Genomic DNA, 25,191 nt, shown 5'->3' on the forward strand with positions numbered 1-25,191 from the left:
ACCTTGTTCCGTAACGCGGTGAGTTATATGCAATCGTGGGGGCAGCGGAAGGTGGGGAACGTGAAACTGCAGATGACGATAGCAAACCTGATGATTCTGAGGTTTGATAAGGCTCAAGAAAGACGTGTGCTATCACCTGGTGAATTCTGGCTGCGGAAAACTCTGAAACTGACTCTCCTGGGGCTTGCCTCTTTGGAGAGAACAATCGCGCGACAGAGATCATGTCTGAGATGGATAAAGGAAGGTGATGCGAACACGAGGCTATTCCATGCGGTGGTAAATGGTAGAAGAACAAAAAACTTTATCGCATCTATGCGAGTTGGAGAGGAAATCATTACAGACCAGAATCGGAAAGTGGAGGTGTTCACTGAAGCCTTCCAGGAACTCCTTGGCACGGTCCAAAACAGGGAGCATGGGCTGAATCTGGCTGCGCTAAACCTGACGGCGCATGATCTGAATGACCTAGAGACCTTATTTTCGGAGAGGGAGATTTGGGACGTAATCAAGGAGTTGCCACCGGATCGAGCACCTGGGCCAGACGGCTTCATCGGTGCGTTTTACCAAAGGGCTTGGCCTGTTATCAAAGGGGACATCATGGCGGCGCTGATGAAACTAGCTGTTGGTGATGGAAGAGGTTTTGATAAACTGAATCCTGCCCTGATTACGCTTATTCCAAAGAAGCAAGAAGCTTTAACGCCTGGGGATTATCGACCCATAAGCCTCGTGCACAGCTTCTCTAAGCTATTCTCCAAAATCATTGCGAACAGATTGAGACCGAGGCTAGGGGAACTGGTCAGTATGAATCAGTCGGCCTTTGTGAAAGGGAGATGTTTGCATGATAATTTCATGCTCGTGCGCCAAGTTGCGAGAAAGATAAATCATTGACGGAGGAAGGGAGTGCTTATAAAGCTTGACATCTCACGAGCTTTTGATTCGATATCTTGGTCTTTCCTTTTTGAGGTGCTCAGGCACATGGGTTTTGGCGACCTGTTCCTGAAGTGGATTGCGCTTTTGCTGTATACTGCCTCCACTAAGGTCATTGTGAATGGTGTTCCGGGCGCAAGGATTAAGCATGTAAGAGGCCTGCGGCAAGGAGACCCAACCTCACCGATGCTATTCGTCATTGGTATGGAGGTGCTAACGTTGGTGTTTGCAAGGGCGGTACAGGAAAATCTATTACAGGACCTGGTGGGTATTTCTCCTCTCCAAAGAATATCAATCTACGCGGATGACGTAGTCTTGTTCACCAGGGCGGAGGAGTATGAGCTGAGGACAGTTAAGGAACTCATGGGCATTTTCGGAGAAGCCTCTAGATTGAGGGTGAACTTTTCGAAAACTACAGCCACGTTGATCAGAGGTGATGAGGTTGATAGAGTGATGGTGGAGCGGGTGCTGCTGTGCAAAGTGGTTGAATTTCCAATTATATACCTGGGCCTTCAGTTGGCCCTCCGCCCTCTAACGAAGGCAGAGTGGCAGCCACTTCTCGACGCAGTGACATTCTGTCTACCATCCTGGCAACGGGGAATGATCGTCAGAGCGGGGAGCCTGGTCCTCATCAAGTCGGTAATCTCTGCAAGGCCGATCCATCAGCTCCTTGTGGCGGATGCACCAGAATGGGTGCTGGAGGAAGTCGTCAAATGACTCAGAGCTTTTTTCTGGGTTGGGAAAAAGAATGTGAATGGAGGACAGTGTCTTATTGCCTAGGAGAATGTATGCAAGCCGACAGATATGGGTGGCTTGAGTGTGAAGGATCTAAAGCTTCAAGGTTTGGCGCTTAGGGCCAGGTGGGAATGGCTGAGGAGAACGGATTCGGACAGGCCATGGCAGGGGTTGCCAATGATGAGAGACTCAGCAGCACATCAGGTGTTTCAAAGCTTTGCCAAAATTCAGATCGGCAATGGCATGCATATCCTTTTCTGGACGGATAGATGGATCAACGGCTTCACTGCCGCTGAGATTGCACCTCTAGTTGCTGAGCATGTTAATACAAGAACAAGGACTAAAAGAACTGCAGCTGAGGGATTGCTGGATCATAGTTGGGTTGAGGATGTACAGGGACCTCTCTCCTTGGAGGGATGTGCGCAACGTGCAAGGCTATGGGTAATTCTCACCGGCTTACGTCGCAATGTTCAGGAGGTCGACACGTTTGCTTGGGCCGGGTATGATTCAGGAGGATACTCGGCTAAAGCCACGTACAAGAGACTATGTGAGGGTAACATGAGATTCTCCATGGCGACACCGATATGGAAATCCTTCGCGCCTCTAAAATGTAAGATCTTTGGGTGGCTGGCAGTCCAGTATCGATTATGGACTTCGGATAGAAGACACAGACATGGGTTGCAAGATCATCCTGATAGCTGCTTCACCCGTTTGCAAGAGATGGATAGTGTGGACCATATTCTAGTCAGGTGTAGCTATGCTAAGATGGTTTGGTGGGGTGGTTTGCAGCGTGCCCGCATGACCATCCAGGAGCCGCAAGGAGACACTACGCTGGAGGTATGGTGGAGCAGAAGTAGGAAGCTAATCGCAAAATCAAATCGGAGAAAGTTTGATACTTTGGTCATTCTGACGGCTTGGGTGTTATGGAAACAGCGTAATGCTCGTGTGTTTGGCAACACAAGGGATCAATGTGCCACTGGCCAACTGATAGACAGGATTCATGACGAGTTTCAGTTATGGGAGAGTGCTAGAGCAGGAGGGAGACACCAACGAGCGAGAGAGTAGGCTTAGCGAGGTGTGGAGTTGGTGTGTGTTCAAACTGATTGTTAGCAGTCAGTTTAGACATTCTTGTAATTGTTTTTTGCTTCCTTCTATAAAAATCTGGCACGCATTTTGCGTGCTCTCGAAAAAAAAATATACTGCCCTTCTTGTGCGGATCCATTGGCGATGGGGTACAAATACAAGCTTAAGTTATTAAGTTCTAATAAACTAAATAAAAAATAGAAATACTCGCCTGGAGCACTCCTCCTCGAGGTGCCTCGGGCGACAGGTGAAGCAGAGACACAAGACACCACACACCAGTAGGTTGCGTACTGGCGAGACTACATGCACCGAGAAAACAAAGCTGGAAACTGTTACTGCTAGCACGGGCCCACATGCTTGCGTCGGCCCTTCTCCGTGATCGGCCAGGTTCGGGTTGGGCTCGAGACCACAAGCCGTCTGAGCGGCATGAACTGCAAGCGACGCAGGTAGCAACAACTGCAATATCAATGTGTCCAGGCAGGGTCTCTTCTTATCCTCTCCCGTCACTGTAGCAGAGAGAGAGAGAGGCGATTTTTGGGCGACTCCGGCCGATCCACCGCGTGCTCGCTGGTGAGCCGCGGGATTCCCCTCCTCCGGCGGCCGCTCCGGCGGCGGGAGGGTGGGGGATCCCCGGTTCCGGCATGTACATATGGTAGGGTAGGAAGGAGATCTCGCTGGCGGCGCCAAGGAGGAGGTGGGGCTGGCGGTGGGTGTTTTGCGGTCGACGCGGCCTTCTCCGGCGGCGGAGCTCTTCGGGGCTCGTCGTCGTCGTGCTCGACTTGCGGAAGACCGAGGCCCGGCGTGGTGCTCGTGTTCTTCGTTCTCTCGTCGGATCTGTGCTGGCGGTGGATCTGGCGCTGTGTCCAAGACCAGAGGAGGGGGTCCAAGACGGCGGCTTTGCAGGTTCGTGGTAAGAAGGTGGTTGATCTGTGGCGTTGGTCCCAGATCAGGTGCAGCGTGAGCTCGGGGTGTGCCCCCGGCCGATGCTCGATCTTCGTCTCCAGATCCAGCTCCTCGGAGTTGGTGGTCGCTGCGGCTCGTCAACGCCTCAGGGCTAGGGGTTCTGCTGCTCCAGTGGTGGTCGTCCTCGGTGGCGATCTTGAGGTTGAAGATGGAGAGTGCAAGCTTTGTTGTTCTTTGATTTCTCTCTTTGGGTGTTCTTGGTTGAACTCTGTACTCTATTTCATATGAATGTAAGTTGGTTCGTTTCAAAAAAAAAATGTGTCCAGGCAGTGGCGGACCTTGCAAAAAAAACATTTGAGGGGCGAAGCTGCAAAATAACATGTAAATTTTATTTAGAACACTAGATTATACGACAACAAGCTAGAATTTATAGTGTTTTATGGGCGTGCTGAGCATCCCGAGGGATCAAATCCTCGATCCCACGGATCGGCAGCCATACTGAGTAGTACCGTAGTTAATCACATTTATCTCTCTTTATTTTCTGTAAAATGAATCAATAGTTTTTCCCTGGCCCTACGTACACCGAGCAACAATAATTTGTAAACCAATAGTTTCAATTTACTGCAAAATTCAATGATCTAGCTGAAACTTTGGCCAAATTTAAGATGCAAGAATCAGAAATAAAAATAGCAAGAAGTAAAATTGGGCGTTTTTGGGACTATGAAGAATTTGCCAGCAGAAGCTGGGAAATTAGGAGACAGGGAGAGCCGAAGAGAGTTCGCCCCAGCCTGTCAGCCGGTCGGCGACGGTAGCTTGCAGCTGCCCTGCCGTAGCTTAGAGCATCTTCAGCCTTCTAGGATGTTTTTTTTCCATTCGGATGGACGAAAACGGTTCAGTCGTGCCTCTGGATCCTCGTTTTCGTTTGGATTTGGCCTTTCATCCACCTGGGGAGCCCAGGTCATCCCGGCCCCCCGGGGAGTGCTTGGAGAGTCCGGACGAAACGAAAGCGCGGGAAACGCCGAGAAAACTTCCCGCGCGGCTGGTGGCCCCGACTTGTCGGCGAGAAAGGCCGATCGTCGCCCTCATCGCATCGTCTTCCGTGCGGTGTAAAAGCCTGCCACCGGTCAGTCTTCGCCGGACGCGTAGCTTCCACGCGGCGAGTTAATGTCGTCGCCTCGGTTTCACGCGCGTCGCCCTCTATTTATCGCAGAACTACCGCGTCTGGCCGCATTCACCACGCCGTCTCCCTATTCACCTCATCTCTTCCCCAATCTCATCGAGCGAGCTAGCGATCAATGGCGAACGACGGCGGCGAACAACGGCTTCGGAAGGCTCCTGCACGCGGCGGGCTACCCCGCGCCGCCCCACTTCCGCGCGCCCGGAGGCTGGCGACTGAGCGCGGGCGGCGTCCCGATCCCGCCGCCGCTGATAGGTCGCGCCGCCCTCGAGGCGGAGATCGACGCGGTGCTCGTCACTCTCAGTGATGAGCAGCGAGCGGAGGAGAGGTTCTTCCCCGACAACTATGAGGCATGGACGCAATTCTTCCGGCAGATGTACGAGCGCGAACTCGCCGCCTACGACAGCCCTCCCCCTCCTCCCGTGCGAAACAACGCCGCCGGCCGCCGCCGATGGTGGAGCGGGCCTGACCGCACCCTCGAGAACATGCTCGCGCACATCGAGGGTGGCACCCCCCGTTCTGGGGATGCCGCCGCCGGTGGCGCCTACCGTGTTGCGCCGGCACGGTAGCTCCTAGATGCCGCGAAGGATGGCGCCGTCCTCCTCGTCGTCTGGGTCGAGGTCGGCGTCGAGGTCCGGCGGATCGGCTCCTCCACCTGCGACGCCGGCCGTCATCAAGAAGGAGCCGGCCTCTCCACCGTCGACCAGAGGGCGCAGCAGCGGCGCCCTCGTCATCCGCGACCAGCCGTCGTCTCCCTCGCGCGGCCGCAAGAGGAAGACCTCGAAGAAGGAGGCCGCAGTGGCCGCCGCCGCGTCCCAGCTCGCCGAGGAGGAGGCCAAGCGTGCCGAGGACGCCACAGTGGCGGGGGCGATCGCCAGGTCGCTCAACGACCTAGTCCCTGCCGACAACGTGCTCCCCATGGATGCCACGCTCGACTGGTCCAGGCGGGACTGGGAGCGGCAGGAGGCGGAGTAGCAGATGCGATCGGCCGGACTTGGCTGCCGCGCGGCAACGCGCCGTCCGCGCCGCCGCACCGACCGTTGCGCCCGTGCCCGTGCCGCTCATCAAGCTCGAGGAGAGCACCGACGACGAGCTCTACCGGCCGACGCCGCCACGCGGCGACCCTGGTGCTGGATCAAGCCGTTGGTACGAGGCGCCGCCGGCCGAGGACACCGGCAACTCGAGCGACGACGACGGCGGCGACTACACGGCCTTCTATCTAGTTTTTGTTTGCCTGTGGCCGAATTTAAATATATTACGAATTCGGCCTATATATGTACGAATTCGTCTATATATGTTAAATATCTTTAAATTTCGCCTATGTTTGAACGAATTTCGTCTTGTTTTATCTGAATTCGACGTTATTTGTCAAAAAAAATTCATCCATTCTGGGATCACCGCTAGGAAAATGGGCCTCCCAACTTTACATCCATCCGGCGTTAAATAGCGCCGAATTTCGGCCTGTGAGACCCAGCAGGTGGAGATGCTCTTACAGACGAGGTCGCGAGGACCAGACTCCGGCACCTTGGCAGACCGCCGGCCTCAACCCGCGTAACCGGCGGCCCGCGGCCGGTCACGCCCATGGCCAGTCGCCGTCTGTTCGTCAGTACGAGATCGAGAGATAGAGAGCCTGTTCGTGCGTATCTGCTGTTTGTCACTTCGTGTCCAGGAAAGCCGCCGTATGGCCTTATGGGCTGGAGCAACACTACCCAAAAATATGCTTTTCGCTGTGGGTGGTGTGGGGGGTGTGCCGTGAAGGTCCGCCTGTGTGTCCATGGCTTATAGTATTTTTCAAAGAAAAAACTGTAGCATTTGGTAACACTAATTTCTTTTGTATCTCCTAGATTCTGTTTTGTGTAATCGATTGACCATTGCAACTCGACAATTTCTCGTCAAAAGTTTGGTTGTGAGCCCAATATTTTAACAGTTAATGCATATCCAAGTTTATTAATATTTGGTCCTTGAAAACAGTTCATGCTTATATTTCTAAATGTCTTGAATATTCTAAATAGAAGGAAATTAAGCAGCCGAAGGTGTGCATTTCACTCGCATCTTGCAAGGTAGGCGCAGTGCTGGTGCCGCATGCATTTGGGCTTTAGTCCACATCCTCATCTTACTTCAGAATCTGTGGCATGACACGAATTTCTGATGCCTTCCACTCCTAGAATGGCACATGTTGTTTGAGAGTGCGACCCTCGGATCTCCCTTGCATTTCTACATGTGTTCAGCCTAGCTAGGAAACTAAGAAACCATTTTGTTTTGTCTAGCCTATTGCAAGATTATTCTAGTGAGACCTTGTAGCTTAGGAAATGATATGAGCCACATATATATCGGCATTGTTGTACTATTAGAGTACCATATATATATACCAGCCATCAACCCATGCATGGTATTCGCAGGGTCACCAAATGTACGTACTCCTTTGTGATATTTTTCGAGAACGACCGTACTGTGCTTTTTATGATTAACAACAATACATTTTGCGTACACATTTACTGAATGGAAAACTGTACGAATATGGTATGGTAATTATCGTTCCAAGGTATCCTTATAAGAATAGCTGTCCGTTGGGAAAAGCGAAACTAGTTTCTTGAGATATGCTAGCCTGGCCCATTTATCCATATTGAGAAAAGCTCAAGAGATCCACCGCCTCTGATACAAACAATATTGATAATTTATATAGAGGTAATTACACTAGACATACAAAAAGTTGTCATATGGGTGCAGATTCGTACAACTTCTTGCAACTTGTGATGCAGCGGTACAAATAGTTGTTATTCATGTGCAAATACATACAACACCAATCAAATCCAGACACTTAACCGCCACGCTGGTTCTAGCACAGCAAAAAAATCTTAGCAGAAGCCCCCTATCTTTGACTCAATTCGCAACGCAGTCCTTCCTCTTAGTCAGAATCAATTCCCCAGTTTCCTCTCCTCGCGGCGGGCGACGAACCCTAGATGGGCGACGAGCAGCAGGGCGGCGCAAATCGGCGAGCAGAAGTGGTGGGGTGCGGGAGTGTCGTGGGGATTTGTCTTCGTCGGTCTCAGCGCACGCCTCAAGGGCGTCGCCGCGCGGCGCCCCGCTCACCGACATCAGGGACAAGTGTAGAAGGGTTTTGGGGGAAGCCTCACACGTATAATGACGTGGGGTTCCGGTGTTTATATAATAGGCCAGAGGCCTAGGGTTTGGGTACAATTACAATACAGTCCTACTGTAAATACAATATGTGCAACCTAACACCCCCCCGCAGTCCCAGCGGGAGGTTCTCGGACGTTGAGACTGGACCGAAAGTCGAGGAAGAGCTGACTCGGCAATCCCTTCGTCATGACATCCGCAAACTGGTGGGAGGACGGAACATGTAGAACACGGACCTCTCCCAAGGACACCTTCTCGTGGACGAAGTGGATGTCTATCTCGATGTGCTTGGTACGTTTATGTTGCACCGGATTCGAGGACATGTAGATGGCGGAGACGTTGTCACAGTAGACAACCATGGCGGAGCTCATGGGGCGATGAAGTTCCTGGAGCAACTGGCGGAGCCAACAGCACTCGGCGACGGCGTGGGCGACGGCGCGGTACTCAGCCTCTGCAGAGGAACGGGACACGGTGGTCTGTCGCTTGGAGGACCAAGAGATGAGACTATCACCGAAGTAGACGCAGTAACCGGAGGTGGAGCGGCGCGAGTCCGGACAGCCGGCCCAGTCGGCGTCGGAGTAGGCCACAAGGGCGGTCGATGAGGTGGCGTGGAGCTGGAGGCCGAACTCCAGTGTACCCCGAACATACCGCAGAACACGTTTCACGAGAGCCAAGTGAGACGTGCGCGGAGCATGCATGTGAAGGCAGGCCTGCTGAACATCGTAGGAGATGTCAGGGCGCGTCAGTGTGAGGTAATGAAGGCCGCCCATGATGATCCTATAGTCGGTGGCGTCGGGGAGGAGCTCGCCGTCGGAAGCGCAGAGCTTCGAGGACGTGTCGACCGGTGTAGGCGAGGGGTGACAGTCAGACATGCCAGCCCGCTGCTATAATTGTATTAACCGGAAACATTGATACATGTGTGTTATGTAAACAGAAAAGAGTCCCTAGTAAGCCTCTTGTTAAACTAGCTTGTTGATTAATAGATGATCATGGTTTCCTGATCATGAACATTGGATGTTATTAATAACAAGATCATATCATTAGGTGAATGATGTGATGGACACACACCCATAGTAAGCATAGCATAAAATCAAGTCATTAAGTTCAACTTGCTATAAGCTTTCGATACATAGTAACCTAGTCCTTCGACCATGAGATCATGTAAATCACTTACACCGGATGGGTACTTTGATTACATCAAACGCCACTGCGTAAATGGGTGGTTATAAAGATGGGATTAAGTATTCGGAAAGTATGAGTTGAGGCATATGGATCAAGAGTGAGATTTGTCCATCCCGATGACGGATAGATATATTCTGGGCCCTCTCTGTGGAATATCGTCTAATTAGCTTGCAAGCATGTGACAAGGTCACAAGAGATGACATACCAAGGTACGAGTAAAGAGTACTTGTCGGTAACGAGGTTGAACTAGGTATGGAGATACCGATGATCAAACCTCGGACAAGTAAAGTATCGCGCGACAAAGGGAATCGGTTTCGTATGTTAATGGTTCAATCGATCACTAAGTTATCGCTGAATGTGTGGTAGCCATTATGGATCTCCAGGTCCCGCTATTGGTTATTGATCGGAGAGGAGTCTCAATCATGTCCGCATAGTTCACGAACCGTAGGGTGACGCACTTAAGGTTCGATGTTGTATAGTAGCTTCGGAATATGAGATGGAGACCGAATGTTGTTCGGAGTCTCGGATGGGATCCAGGACATCACGAGGAGGTACGGAATGGTCCGGAGAATGAGATTCATATATGGAAAGTCAAATTTCAAGTTCGGGGATATATCCGAAGATGTTCGAAAAGGTCCGGAGTTATATAGGAGAAATTCGAAACAATTCGAATTCATCCGAAAGGAGTTTCGGAGCAGTGGCAATTAAATAATATGTATTGTATATATTAATGAATGAATTAATATATAAATATATGTTTTATTTAATTGTTAATGGGAAAGGAATAATATTTATTAATTATTTGAAATAATAAATATTATTTATTATTTGTTAATTGTTAGAATTAATAAATATTGTATATTATTTATTTGAAGAAATAAATAAAAGAATAAAGAATAAAGGTAAAAGAAGAAAAGGAAAAAAGGGCACATGGGCCATGGCGTGGGGCCCAAGTGGCCACCACGGCCATGTGCACCACGACCCAGCCAGCCAAGTGCTTGGCGTGGGGCGCTGGGAGCCACCACGGCCAGGCCAAGGCTTGGACGCCTCGCGACCGATCGGCCGGCCAGTTTTTTCTGTCCGTTGCGCGTTTGCGCGCGCCAGTTTACTTTATTCACACATTGCTAAGCCAAGCGAATTGGGGCATCCCTTGAGCCTATATATAGAGGACCCCATGGAGAGGAAGAAACATATTAAGGCTGCCCTTGGCTGCACCCTTCCTTCCAACCCTAGCCGCCCTCTCTCCTCCTCCACCATATTTCTGCACCGGCTTGACGAAGCCCTGCAGAATCTTCTTCTCCACCACCACCACCACGCCGTCGTGCTGCTGGGATTCTGAGGGGATCTACCACCTCCGCTGTCCGCTGGAACGGGGAGAGGAAGGGCTTCATCGACACCGTACGTGCGACCGAGTACGGAAGTGCTGCCGGATTACAGCACCGGAACGATCGTCTACATCAACTACGAGATCTGATCTCGTTAAGGCTTTGGATCTACGAGGGTTAGTTCTCATCTATCTCGTTGCTCCGATCTCATAGATTAGATCTTGGCTTTTCCATAGATTGGATCTTGGATTTATTCGTCTTTGCGATAGAAATTTTTTATTTTCCATGCATCGAACCCATCAATAGGGATGGTGGTGCCATCACCGACGGTGACGAAGTGAGGAGTACGAAGAGGGAAGGAACGAGTGAGGTTACCATCGTCGTTGGTCATGTGCGAGGACGCGCCTGAGTCCATGACCCAACCGCGTTGCTGAAGCGCGAGATTGTTGAGGGCGGCGATGAGAGCCGAGTTGTCCCACGTTGGCGTCGAGGTCGACGGCGCGGTAGCGGTGTAGGCCTGGGGGCGAGGGCCCAGAATGCCCTGCCCAGAGGAGGGGGCGCGCCACTGGCCAGCTCCCGGGGAGAAGCAGACCCACGGGCCGGCAGGGGCAGGCGTGCGGGCGTTCTGGGTGGCCTGGGTGGCGCCTCCACCCTGGCGGCCGCCGGTGCGGCCCTTCTACTTGGCCGGCTGCTTGCCCTTCCCGGCGCCCGCGCCAGGGGCGGGACCGTCACCGCGGCAGCCAGGGCCGGGGCATGGAGGGGTGGGGCCGCGGGCTTGGGCGACGAGGGCGGTGGCGGCGGAGTTGGCCGCCGCGTTGGCCTGCTGCATCTCCTCCATCAGGAGCATCGCCCTAGTGCGGAGGAAGGAGGGCAGCGGGTCGGTCATGGAGATGATCGTGGCGGCGGAGGCGAAACGAGGGCCGAGTCCGCGCAGGGTGTTGAGGACGAGGGCGCGGTCGCTCACAGGAGATTCGTTGTCGGAGAGCGCATCGGCGATATGCTTCTGGCGGCGACAGTACTCGTGGATGGAGAGGGATCCCTGCACAAGCTCGCGAAAGTCATTGTCGAGGTAGATGGCTTTGTTCGCCTTGTTCGCCTTGTTCGCGGTGAAGAGGTCGCGTGCCGCGAGCCACAGCTGACGAGCAGTCTGATCCCCCGCAAGGATCATGTCTGCGACGTCTTCGTCGATGGTGGCGTGGAGGTGGTTGAGGACGGTGTAGTCGGCGGTGGCCCACTCGGCGTTGGTGGGGGCGGCGGCGACGGTGCCGTCGATGTGGCTGAGGTAGCCGGAGCGGCCGAGAGAAGCTCGCATGTAGATGCACCACTTGGAGTAGTTCCCGGCGGCGAAGGAGAGGATGACGAGGCCGGCGTGACGCGGGGCGCCGCCGGCGGTGACGAGGGCGGCGGCCGCAGCAGCCGCAGGGGCGGCGGAGGTCCCGTCGGTGAGGGCGGGGAGCACCATGGCAGCGGAAGGTGGGGTGGGGCTAGGGTTGGCGGCGGCCCGACCTAGGACGGCGGCGGCCGAAGAGGCGGCGGCGGCAGCTAGGGTTGGGGAGGGGGCGGCGGCGGCTAGGGTAGGACCGAGATTAGTCTGATACCATGTAGAAGGGTTTTGGGGGAAGCCTCACACGTATAATGATGTGAGGTTCCGATGTTTATATAATAGGCCAGAGACCTAGGGTTTGGGTACAATTACAATACAGTCCTACTGTAAATACAATATGTGCAATCTAACAACAAGGTCGCTGCCTTACGCGGTGCAGCGTCTGCCGCGCTCGCTACCCTCCGCGCCGGCCTCGAGCAGCTCTCTGCCACGTCCGCCATGCGCGAGTTCCTTGACCTGCAACTCGACACCTCGCACGTAGTCTCCCAGGTATGATCCCAGACTGCTCCTCGTTCTTTAACTCCAACCGGTTAGTGCAATCAATCAGTTGACTGATCACTACACCAAAGTAGGATAGGTTAGACGAAATCAAATCCTATAGATACGTACATATCACCAGAGATTTTTGATTTTGAGATTCGCTTTTTCATTCCTAATTAATCCCAAATCAAAGTGGACCAGCTATGCTCAATTGATCAGTCACTTCGATGTCACCGTCCCTTGCTATCCCCGCCCTGAATCAACAAATACTAGGAGGCATTGGCGTGGCGGCACGCCGCGCCCGTGTCATAACATCTTGTTTAGCAGGCCTACGTAGTGAATGTAGCCTACATGTATGCGAGTCAACGGTAGATTACTTTTTACTTTAGAACTAACGGTAGATTACTTGGGTAGGATAGGAGTGGGCTGACGTAAATGGGCCGCGGCAGCAAATGTAGCCTACATGTATGCGGGTAAGTTTAATGAAACTCTCTGGTGTACATGATGCGGAGATTGGGAGAGAAACAGAAAAAAAGCCAAGTGAGCAATCTAAATGGTGAGAAGCAAAATGGTGTGAGAATACTGTGAACGGGAGCGGTAGAATCGTAGATGGGGGACGGCAGTGGCGGACCTTGCAGAAAATCTTTGGGGGGGGCGAAGCTGCAAATTAACATGAATTTTTTTTCTTTGAACACCAAACTGAACAGGCAACAACAAGATAGGATTAGTAGTATTTTCAAGAACTTATATAACTAGATTGACTTGTCCACAAAATACATTTCTAGCAGCATTATATGCATAAACTACTCCTTTCCTCCAGAACAAAAGAACTAGATGCTAGGTAATCATCTCCAAAACAAAAGAACTACATACTAGGTAATGATAGAATTACGTAGTGTTGTAGTTAATTAGTAGAAGCTACAGGTCAGATCTTCGTTTCTTCCCCGAGAAATGCTCAAGAATATCCTCGTAGTTGTACTTTTCAGCAATTTCCCTCTCTATGTTGACTAGCAAACTGTTGGCAAGAAACTCGTCCTCCATCTTATTGCGCAACCTTGTCTTAACAATCTTCAAAGCGGAAAATGCCCGTTCAGCACTTGCTGTAGAAACCGGGAGAGTCACAAGCAACCGCAACAATCTATCAATCAAATTGTAGATAGAATGTCGCCCAGTCTCAACGAGGCAGCGACATAGATTTGTTAATGTTGATACATTTTTCAACTCCTTGTCATTAGAAGCATCCACAACGAAGTGTTTGAGTTGTTGCTCTAGGCCATAAATTTCTTGTTGAGTGAAATCAGATGGATAATATTTCTTTACCATCTCACAAATATCATCAGCCTTGAAAGATCTAAATTTATTTGCAGGGATCAAAGTAGCACTAGTTGACAGAAGATCCATTACCTTCTCATTGAACCGGAATTCTAGTTCATGGAGTTGAGTATCAATTGTTGCACGGAATACTTCCACTCGAAAATAATGCTCCTTAGTGAAACAATCAGGTTGGCGACGAGCACGACCACCGCGTAGAATATAAGTTTCCTCCAAATCTGGAATTTCAATGGAATGGTTTGCACAAAACTCAACAACTCGGAAAAAAAAGGCTTCCCAACCATCATCTGATCTCATCTCATGTAGGCGAACCTTTGTTGAGAAAACTAGGCGCATGGCATTTACAATGTCTTGTGACTTCTTTTGCAAAGCTTGGCCAAGATCCTCAGTAATCTCTAGTATCTCTTGCATCAAACATAAGACAAGTATGAACTCAAAAGAGGACAAGTAGATGAAAGCGGTATCTCCATCTGCACGAATTGAGCCAGCTGATCCATCTGAAGCTATTTTTTGAAGCACTGTACTTACTGCATTAAACATGGTCTTAAGGCTAGATATCGAACCCAAGTGTGAACCCCATCGTGTGTCGCCGGGTCGTTTTAGTGCACGTATTTGGTTTGCACCTTGCCCAGTTTCAATCTCATCAATAGCTAGTAACCGAGCAAGTTCATCCAACTGAGCATCATGAATCTCGTCATGGCGCTTCGCGGAGGAGTCAACAGTGTTAACAATAAACAGAAGTTTCTGAAAAAACTGAGCCACAGGGACCACTTCCTTGGATGCACCAACTAGCGCTAGTTGCAAACGATGAGCATAGAAATGGACATAATATGCATATGGGCATTCTCGGAGAAAAAGAGCCTGCAATCCATTGAACTCTCCTCTCATATTACTAGCCCCATCATACCCCTGGCCACGAAGGTTTTGAACATCAAAAGCATTTTGGGATAACACAGAGCTCAATACCTCTTTAAGTGTTGCGGCTTTGGTGCTTGTCACATGTATTAAGTCAAAGAATCGCTCTTGCAAAATGCCATCTTTATCCACAAATCTGAAAACCAATGCCATCTGTTCCCTTTTTGCTACATCACAAGTCTCATCCACTAGGATAGAAAACTTAGAATGCCCAATCTCTTCACGGATATGCTTCCTAATTTTGAATGCATAAATGCTCAAAATTTCAAGTTGGATCTTCGGTGCTATGTATTGTTCATTGTATTTAGCATCTCTAATAACTTCCGCAATCTCAGGATTGAAGTCTGCAAGAAGCCTTCTTAACTCAAGAAAGTTCCCTCTGTTCTTCGACTCTGCTGTCTCATCATGGCCTCTAAAAGCACAAGCTTGTGATGTGAGCCACTTAACAGTTGCAATTGAGACTTTCACCCTTAATTGGTTCCTTTCTATTTCCCTCTTGTTGCCCACTGCCGCAGCATGTTCTATATGTCCTCGGTGATTCAACAAATCTTGACATGCATTGGTTGCATTGTTATGTTCAGAGCAAGGTTCAGAACCAATGTGGTTTAGAAATGCACACTTTCTTCCATCATTGACTTTCTTCCACTTTACAAATCCATGTACTGTGAAGACATCGGAACCACCTCGCTTGCTTTTGCTTGTGCTGAATAGAAAGCAAAATAAACAATATGCGCGGTGACTACTTTCCGAGTACTCCAACCATGCTGGGAAAAGATTGAACCAGTTGTATTGAAAGCGGCGTTTCTGATTTCCTGTACCATATACTTTGTAATTCTTCAGATGTGGCTGCATAGGTCCTAGTTTCAAATATGCCCGTCGCACATCATCTCTTTGGTTAAGAGGATATTGCGAAATCTGTGGACGCAAGGCTGGATCCCGCTGCAAAGTTTCAATACCACGGAATATAGCATCATTTGTTTGAGTTAGATGCACCCGTTCTTCATGACTTTGTTGTTCAAATTCGAGCAGCAAAAGAGGGGTCTGGACAGGAACAACTAGTTCATTTGCTTCACATTCATCTCTCTTTTTTCCAAAAAACGAATCAATAGATTTTCCCTTGCCCATCACTACTTGCTACCTAAACAGAGAAACAACAATCTGTAAATCATCAATTTCAATTTCTCCAACACTCCATGACCTACCTAAAATTTTCCCAAATTTATGTTGCAAAAATCAGAACGAAATTGAGTAAAATTGGGACTCTAATAAGGAAAGAGAAGTTACCAGAGGCTGAATCAGAGACAGGGAGAGAAGTCTCCGGCCCAGGCGGCCAGTTGTGCAGGCGGTGGCTGGAGGCGGAGCCGGTTGGGCGGTGGCTGGAGGCGGAGCCGGCGAGCTCGGTGCGAGCGGCCGAGCGGCAGAGCGGGGGCGCTAGAGGAGGACCGACGGAGGAGCCGGCGAGGAGGGGCGCTGGAGGAGGAGCTCGTCGAGCAGAGTCGCGGGAGACGGGGAGAGGGCGACCTGGGCAAGCATCGAGCGGCGGTCTCGGCGGTCGGCTCCCGTCCCATCGATGTGCACTCCGTCTCCAGTCCAGCAGCGATTTTGATCTTTTTTTTCCTTAGCGTGCATCAATTATGAGAAGAGGAAAAGGCCTAAGGCCTTATGGGCTGTACATACTACTAGGTAGTAGTAAAACTTCCGTTTTGCTGGGGGGGCGAGAGCCCAATTCGCCCCCATTAAGGTCCGCCTGTGGGGGACGGAGACGGCCGCCGTGAGAGTGGACGGCCACCAGCTTCATGGGTAGAATGCCCTCTGTACTCTGCTCGTTTCTTCTTCAACGACATCGCCGCCTTGGGAAGGACGGCGGATCCAGACTCTCGGCAGCTAGTCGGAGATCTAGCGTTGGGGAGCCGAGGCCGGCCTTCATCAGTGTGGGCTCCTTGCCGAGCTGGAGCTGCTGTGCGCGCCCTTGTCCGATGCAGAGCAGCCAGCAAGCTAACGGGAGCATGATGGATCGTGGATTGAGCCATCAGTGATAGGTATGTTATCGTTTTCGCTAGTGCCTCAACAGTTCTGCTCATCTTTGTTGTAGTTACTCTGTAGAATGAAAACAAAGTTAACTTGCCGAAGAATTTGAAGTGCAAAAGCTAGAGGGGTGGTTACAATGCCTTAAAGCATCCGTTAGTTTGCTCATTTTGGTGAAATTACCTGCTAGTACCGTGGCTGGTAATTAAGAACTGAAGGAAAAAAAAACAAATCGTCAGTTCGCTCACTTCGGTGAAACTATTCGACAGCACCGTTGGTAACTACAAACTGAAGCAAAAAAAAAACATGGTAGATGCAGTAGCTGTATGCTTTGGCAGCCAATTATTCATTGAAATACATGAGTAATCTGCTTTATTGGTGCTCTCCTTATCACAGCCTTCCTACTCAGAATTTGTGAAGTAGATTAATTAGGAGGTTTTAGGTCCCAGTTAGAAACCTGAGGCCACAACCACAACCCCCAGGTGCACTAAAGTCTCAACAACAATCATAATCAGCATAAAAACATGAACTGAAAAGATAAAAAATTATATATTTATGTAGCACAGATACGCATGATAACACATAATGCGGAATAAATAGTTGGAAGAGGTAGTTATCAGGTCATCGCCTGGAAAGGTACAGAAAATTAAGCAGTGGCCATATATGCCTTTCCTAGTGCCTAAAAACATATAGGAAACTCAGCAGTGGTCGTATGGCCCTTCTAGTTACACTGGGTGCATGAAGCGACTTCAGCTCTTGACCTTCTGCACATAGCTTTTGAACCGAGAAACCATCAACAGGGGTTGCCTTTTGTTAGTTAAGCGAGTGAATACGACCTCGAACCTGCAATTAGCTCTATTTGGTCAGCTCAGAATTTGTGCACTTCAATAGAAACAACTAATGAAAGTAGAAGCCGAGAGATTACCATAATAGCACCTAAGCAGGAAGAGATTCACCCATGATGGCATCAACATATAGGAACAGATGGAGTACAGGACACTTAAAATTGTCAGTTGGGTCTATCTGGGTTCAGTCAACTAGGTGCGGTGGCAGGACCATAAGTTGTAGCCTCTTTGGTATAGCTTCAGCAGTAGCACACCATGACGTGCACCTGTACAGTAACCGTATTGGATAGATTTGATGAACTGTTGGTTGTTGCCGTAGTATGTGTTTTTACCACCGTATTTAGGTTGCAGGGCAAGCCATACATCTTAAGGTTAACAATCTGAGAAACCACACACCCAACTGACCCATACGCAGTTGTCTACTGAATGAGCTCAAGCTCTCCACAGTGAATCCACAATTCAGAAGAAAGACAACATTTCATATAAGGACATGAAGGGTTATCTTGATTGAAAGTGCTTCATCATTCAACAGCGTCACTTGCAAGTTATCCTTTAGAAATGAGTCCAATGTAATCCTCCACTATAATCTAGGCCTCTAGTTCTGTATTTTTTTAGCACACTAACCTTTCCGTAGCTGATACGTATGCTCGGGTTACCAATTTTAGTATAATTACAACCACTCTAGACCTGTTAAAGAGAAACATAATTGCAAGTGTTGCAGCAAAAGAGTTACCAATTTTAGTGGTGCCGCAAAATTACGCACATTGATCTGCATTTAACATGCGATGGAGAGAAAGCCATATTCCTGAGATCATCTTTTTATCGTACTACATCTTCTCTAGGATCAATCTATTACCAAGTAATCTTCCAGTGCCAATCTATTTAAAATGCATCAACCTCTTTTGATACCTGCAATAAAACTTCTTGAGCTGCTAGAGGGAAACGTTTAGATAAAGCTACTTTCTCTTTTATGATAAAAAATGAAGGAAGGGCCTACCATTCATGAACAACACCAATATACATCTGACTGTCGTAGTAGCCAAAAAGATATTCAAACACACTTTCTAGAAACTTTACCACTGCTTGTAGTGATTACACAGAGCACTTGCAGGCTACCACAAATAATCTAGCTTTGCTTGAAGAAATCCATGATCCAGGAGAGAGACATAATCTACGTTGTCCATTTTATCAAGAACACCGTAGTATGTAAACTTAGGGCTATTTGGCCCCGCTACAATCCTAGATCTGCATGGATAATGATTGGCACAACAAAGGGAATGAATGCAAGAGTAGAGCAGATATCTCTGTACCATTGAAAAATCTGGAAGCATATATTAGCAGTAACATATGAAGTAAATTCAGAAGCCGACGCTGGAAAGAGAAATACAGCGAGAACCTAGCCAGTTAATGAGGATTAAGTGGCAAGAAACTAACTTTCATAAATCTGAAATGGGAACGCTCTTGCATCCAAGCAGCTCTTGGAGTCTAGAATCCCATAACATTGATGCGCTCGGAACATCCCATGCACAATTAAATAGAACATCAATGAACATGCATCTCAATGGGGCCGGGAAGAAAATCCCAGTTGATCATAATTTATATTCTCAAAAATAGCATGATCAAGAGGGAAAAGGACAGGGAAGTAAGATAGGCACACTTTCTGACACTACTTTAGTGAAAAGAATAAGCTAAGAGATCAGTCTAGAGATTTCTAAACCAGTCTCTTAATTCAACACCACATTCCTGTATCTGAGAAGTGTTGTGTGCATCTTAACTTTTGAAATGGATGCACTTCCAAACCACAATATATCATTCTAGAATAAAACAATAACAATCAACATATCCAGGTGGTCAACCATTCATTGTCTTCCTGTAGGAATGAGGGAAACATTTGCTAAAGGTAAGTTATTGGCTGATTGGCATGCATTCTAAAAACAGAATTAGAAATGCCCTGCAAAATTAGTGTTTGAATACATGTTTTTTATTATCGCTTCCAAGATTTCTGATGTATCATATTCCAGTAAAATAGGCACATGGTTCAGAACTGCTGCACGTAATACACTGGCGGTGGTAGTATTTAACTTTTAAGTAAATTAAAACAACTTTCTTGACTTAATCTTATCCCTTAAGTAAATTATAACTCATATATAGTATGCAACCTTTGCTGGAAGACCAAGATTCATGAATCCTAAAGGAAAGAATAGCCGGTGAACCGTGTGGACAACCCGACCTATGTGGCTCAGGCACCGACAACTTAGCAAATATGATTCTGATCTCACCTCGTTGGTTGATGATGACAAATGAAAAATCATTAGAGATTGGTCCGAAAATGGAAGTAATGAGCTGTCCAAATGGTAACGTCAGCAGCATACCTAAAAAGGATGATAGTGTCATCAGCTGTTATAGAATCAAACTACTCATACCACAAATTATGTAACAAACTAAGAGCATGTCTAACAGACCCCTTAAAAGGGGCAAACCCGTATAATAACCGCCGGAATACGGGTTTCGGCTCTACCCGGCCGTCTAGCACGCCCCGTAAAAACGGCCCCCGCATCGATTTTTCCTGTTTTCGATTACGGGGCGGGTCGTCGCCCCCTACTTGTGCGGGGTGGGAGCGTGGATAGAGGGCCAAACCGGTATCGCCCACTCCACTGCGCGCGAAGGGTTTCGCTGAAGCCAACCGCCGCCGCCGCCGCCCGATCTCCTCCGCCCCGCCCTTCCCGGCCGGATCCCGCTGCCATGGATCGTCCGCAAGAGCCGCCTACCGCCGGTGATGCACCTCCTTCGGCCGCGGTGGTTGATGTCTCCGTCGGAGGTCCGCCGAACGCCGGCGTCGTGTCGGCCATGATCTCCGCCACCATCCCGTCGAAGAGGAAGAGGATTCCGAAGCAATTCTTCGAAGCTCCTACGGCGGCCGCAGCTTCGCCGGCCGCAGCTTCGCCGGCCGAAGCCCCGCCGGCTGCCAAGAAGGGCAGGATGAAGACCAAGGCGGCCGGGCCGAGGGGCGCCGCGCCGGCCAAGGTGCGGACAAAGGCAATCAGCCGCATCGGCCTCACGCCTCCACCGCCATCCAAGGCCACGACCTCTCCTCCCTCCGTTCCGTCCGATGCGCCGCCCGCGCCGCCGCCACCCACCATGGACGTAGACAAGGTGTTCGATCTTGAGTCCACAACATCCTACATGGACATGCTCAACGGTTCCGCGGTGAATTTGGACACCGGTATCGATGCATTCGATGGGGAGTGCAACGTCGAAGAGATTGATGACGAGGAGGAGGATGAGGGTGACGAGGAGGAGGTGGTTGAGGTTGATCCGGTTGCCGCCGGTTCTTCGTCGACGCCGAAGCCACGCACGGCGAACTACAGCGAGATCGAAGACGCCATCTTGGTCCGTGCTTGGAGCAAGGTGGGGATGGATGCGTGCACCGGAGTGGACCAAGGCGGCAAGCGCTATTGGCAGCGCATTGAGGATCTGTACCACCAGCTGAAGCCTCGCACGAAGAGCATGGCCGACAGATCCTACCGCTCCCTTGAAGGCCGATGGAACATCATCAAACCGGCTTGTTCTCGTTGGAGTGCTGCCATGGATCAAGTGGCCGACAACCCCCTAGTGGATGCGTGCTGGGAGGACTATGTAAGTTTTCCTTGTTTGTTGCTATCCATATTATGTGTTGATGATGTGGAAACATCACATACTATTGTTGTGCAGCCCAAGTATGCTCAAGCACGGTACAAGGACATGGCCGGCTCGAAGAACAAGGAATTTCAATTTCATCATTGCTTTTCCATCCTTCAACATCTTCCTAAGTGGAAGTTGAGGGATAACGAGCCAAAGTGCAAGAAGGAGCGGGAAGATGCCAAGTTGAAGGCCGAGCTTGACATGAAGATGATCGCACTCAAAGAAGCCAAGGCCATGAAGGAGCTCTTGGCCGAGGAGAGGGATATCATGATGATGCGCACCGACGGCATGGACGAGGATCAGCTGGCGTGGTGGAACGAGACCAAGGCGGACATCATTGCGAGGAAGAAGGCTGCGCGTGAAGCTCGTGGCTGCAAGTGCTCAAGGTGAGTCTCCGGCGAGTGGTGGCGCCGGTGGCGATGGACTCGTTGATGGTTGATCACATTTGGGAACTTCCGTGGCTATGTTTGATCACATTTGGGAACTTCCGTGGCTATGTTTGATCTGAAATTGGATGTGCTATGTTTGATCTGAAATTGTTGTGCAAATTACTGTCTAAAACCCTGTTTTGAGGGGTCGAAAACACGGACGAGATAGCAGAACCCGTATCCCCACCCCGTAAAACATGGTAGAAGTGCTCGGAAGAACCCACCCCATTAATTTCTATCGTGATCACCGGGAGAGTAGGAAGGAAATAAAAGGCCAACCTGTTGCCGGTAACCATCTCACCCAAATAAAAAGGAGAAGAAAAAGAAAAGATCAGTCAAACTTACCAAGAGATAAATATGAGGCTACGTGTCGCTGAACGGATGTACTAAAACCATGAAAAATTGGCCATCTACAGTACCCAAACTAATCTGGGGCGGGTAAACTGATTACCTTTTATATAGGGTATAATTACCAGTGCAATAGACTCATACATTGGATAGGAAAAGATATGATGATAAAAAATACATATAAATATGGACGACAATTACGTAAACATATATATTGTATTGAGAAATGAATCCACAAGTTTCAATTGGGTTGCGCTATTGGTAGTTTGGTCTTTCCGTTGTCTTTCATCAGTAAGATACGTAGATAACTAGACAGAGCTAACTCATCAGTCAAGCAAACAGATTGCACTGTTGGTTGGTTTTCATTAGTAACATACATAGATAACTACAATAGAGCGGACTCACAAACCATGTGTGTAATTGTAGACTTCTACCCTCTCTGTGCCAAGCAGAAGTACAACTGCACTACAGTGTTCCTTGTTAATTTTTCATAAAGATGACGACCTGTACTTCCTCCATCGTAGTATTTCAGTTCTGGATGCACTAGGGAAGATCAACTACCATTGACCAATGCATATGAAGTTTGTGCAAAGCAACATCAAAATTCGTAATATATCATAAAGCGTAGTTTTTCCCAATGTTCGAAAAAAAACTGGTGAATTGCTAACTTCTAGCTGACCATCCAAAATTATTGCATCGAGGTTCCAGTAAAGCAAGCCTGATATGCATGTCAAATTGTTTCTGAAATCTGAAGGTTCGTTTTGTTCATCTAGGTTGAGAAACTGATCAAGGAATTACCAACAACAAGCCTAGCTGGGTGACGGGCAGCACGGCGGTGCGGGTTAGCGAGAAAGTTGATTGTTCTAGTGATAGTGTTCTTGCAGATTTCAATTTTGTGTCACAACCAGTAATTATTGGTGAAAAAGGTGAAGAAAATGCAAACGAAAATGAAGATTATGATGATGATGATGATGAAAGTGAAAAAATGCAGAAGCTAGAGCTTAGTTATAGGGATAGAAAAGGAGCCTGATAATATGTTGGCCCATAATATGTAGCTGTTTGTGTGTAAGGGGATCTCATTGAAAGATGTATGTGTGAAACTTGAAATGAAACAGTCCTGGAAATAAGGCAACGTCACATCACACCACGGCGCAAGGGAGGGCAGTGATAGTTCATCTGGGTACTGGGACAAGAAATCAAAAGAGAATGGGGTGCTTCATGTAAATATGTATGAGCCTGAGCGAACTAGGACTGCGATGGGATTTGTGTGGAACTTAGGGGTGGATATGTTAAAAACTGAGCTGGGCTAGAGCCATTGTGGTGGACAAGTGTCAGGTCCTGATTGGTTTTCACTAGTAGAAAAACGCTCATCTATACCGGTTCCAGAGGGCCATTCGTACCGGTTTTGCAACCGGTACAAATTATTCGGCACTAAAGCCCCCCCCTCTTTCGTACCGGTTGCTTACGAACCGGTATAAAACGGGCCTCCACGTGGGCCACCAGGAGAGCTCAGGGCTAAGGATCTTTGGTACCGGTTGGTAATACGAACCGGTACCAAAGGTTCCCCATGCAGTGGAATTTTCCCAAATCTTCGCCGCGCAGAGAATTGGCTTTTTAGGGTTTTGGAGAGGTTTAGGGATATCGGTTTGATTCATATCGCGTCGATGCACCAGAAACGCGTTTGGGTTTAGGTAGTACATGAAGATCAAGATGATGCATAGCAAGTTGGTGCATATAATATAACACACATGTTATTGCATGAGATCGCAAATTAAGTAGCACTATGCATGAAGATCGATCTTCATGCATAGTGGTGCTCTCCGAGGCGTACTCTATATATGTCTATTACATGTAGCATAGTGGTACTCTTCGAGTCAACGATATATGTAACATGTACATCTTCATTCATTGTGGTGCTCTGCGAGTGGTGGTATGACGTCCCGAAGGAAAAATCCCGCCAATTCCTCGCCTATTGCTATGAAGCGGTCATCAATTGAGAGCTTGTTCCGCTTTCTTGCCAACTATAAAAGAATAAGATACAAATGAATACATGAAACAACTATTACTGAAACTCAGCACAACTTATGATAACAAAACAAATTTGTGAAGATTGTTTTTGTACCTCTTTATTTCTTTCATTATTCGTTCTCTCGTTGACAATTCTGCGGATGTACTCGCAAACGAAGAATCCACAGAGATCGGTCCCCGGAGGTTGTTGCGGGCATTTCTTTACAAGAATATAATTCAATCAAACAATAGTCAAGTATGATAATTGAAAGGTGTGTGGACCTAGGTAGTACTACTTACTTTCGCACGCCATCGCAGCTTCGGTGGCCATTCACGGGACGTATCTTCCTTGATGAAAGTTTGCCATACGCTGCTCGACAAAAGAAAAAGCATAAAAGAGTCATCAATTAGTTCAAAGCAGGAAATTAACGAAACAAACCGATAAGAATTAAAATTACCTTCGAGCATTAAAAAACAAGACACGTATAGATCCTTTTCTTTGCTTAGTGAGTCCAAGACTTCAACTTCTCCAATTTCCAAATTGATGACGAGAAGAATAAAGTGAAACCTACGCACGTTTCAATATGTAGTCATTAGTTAAAATTTTGACATACGGTGAGCAAAATATAATGTGTTATAAGACAAGTAAGACTCACTCGAAGTTGTAAGGCCAAAGTATTAGCTTTTTGTCACGTTGTCGCTTCAAAAACCTTAGCAAAGTCTGCGGTGTATCCTTGTTATAGAGGGGATCATCTATGGTTTTGACATGCATTGTGTTCGGGTCAATGAACCCAATGTCCGTGATATCGTCCCTTTTGCATTCGGAGCATCTTCGATCCGCATAATATAGCGCACAAAAGATTATAATCTGCAGACAATGAACGACTTCTCAAATTAAATAAATAAATCACTTACGGACAATAGCAATCGATGATTGATTTGTCGAGGGCCCGGAGATTGTATAACTGAAAGAGTTCGGCGAAGTCAACGTTCACACAGTACTCCTGGAAGTAGTGCTCTTCCCTAACTCGCACCATGATAGTCTCGATCCCTTCCTTTGAGGCCTTAAGGTACCACGAATGCAAGTTACGCATACATGTTGGTACCTTCCGGAGATTCTCGACCAAATCTTTCCCTTGAACAAACCGATATGCTCGTTCAGCTAAGGCGTAATCGGTTGCGTCTTGTCGAGAACTTTGAACGGTCTTCCCGTCCAACACCTTGAGAGGGGCGACCGATTGAACGGGTTGTTGTCCGAGCCGGTAGACACCGTGTATCC

General features: G+C 48.6%; 1 protein-coding gene and 2 long non-coding RNA genes across 3 annotated transcripts; 1 reads left to right on the plus strand and 2 right to left on the minus strand.

The window, feature by feature from the left end:
- Positions 1–13,249: 13,249 nt before the first annotated feature.
- LOC127340391 (uncharacterized) lies at positions 13,250–14,731 on the minus strand. The gene is made up of 5 exons (XM_051366150.1): positions 14,287–14,731; positions 13,976–14,166; positions 13,796–13,881; positions 13,544–13,682; positions 13,250–13,399 (listed from the first exon to the last, which is right to left on the minus strand). The coding sequence occupies exons 1-5, from the start codon at positions 14,729–14,731 to the stop codon at positions 13,250–13,252; spliced, it is 1,011 nt and encodes a 336-aa protein (XP_051222110.1).
- A 1,616-nt stretch (positions 14,732–16,347) lies between these two features.
- Positions 16,348–23,017, plus strand: LOC139838645 (uncharacterized). Its single transcript, XR_011756313.1, has 2 exons — positions 16,348–16,617; positions 22,679–23,017. It is a non-coding gene; the product is annotated as an uncharacterized lncRNA (long non-coding RNA).
- Positions 23,018–23,693: 676 nt separating this feature from the next.
- LOC139837729 (uncharacterized) lies at positions 23,694–24,287 on the minus strand. Its single transcript, XR_011754382.1, has 3 exons — positions 24,213–24,287; positions 24,028–24,132; positions 23,694–23,926 (listed from the first exon to the last, which is right to left on the minus strand). It is a non-coding gene; the product is annotated as an uncharacterized lncRNA (long non-coding RNA).
- Between the last annotated feature and the right edge of the window lie 904 nt (positions 24,288–25,191).

The sequence above is a fragment of the Lolium perenne genome, chromosome 3 (genome assembly GCF_019359855.2).
Source record: "Lolium perenne isolate Kyuss_39 chromosome 3, Kyuss_2.0, whole genome shotgun sequence".
Taxonomy (NCBI): Eukaryota; Viridiplantae; Streptophyta; class Magnoliopsida; order Poales; family Poaceae; genus Lolium; species Lolium perenne.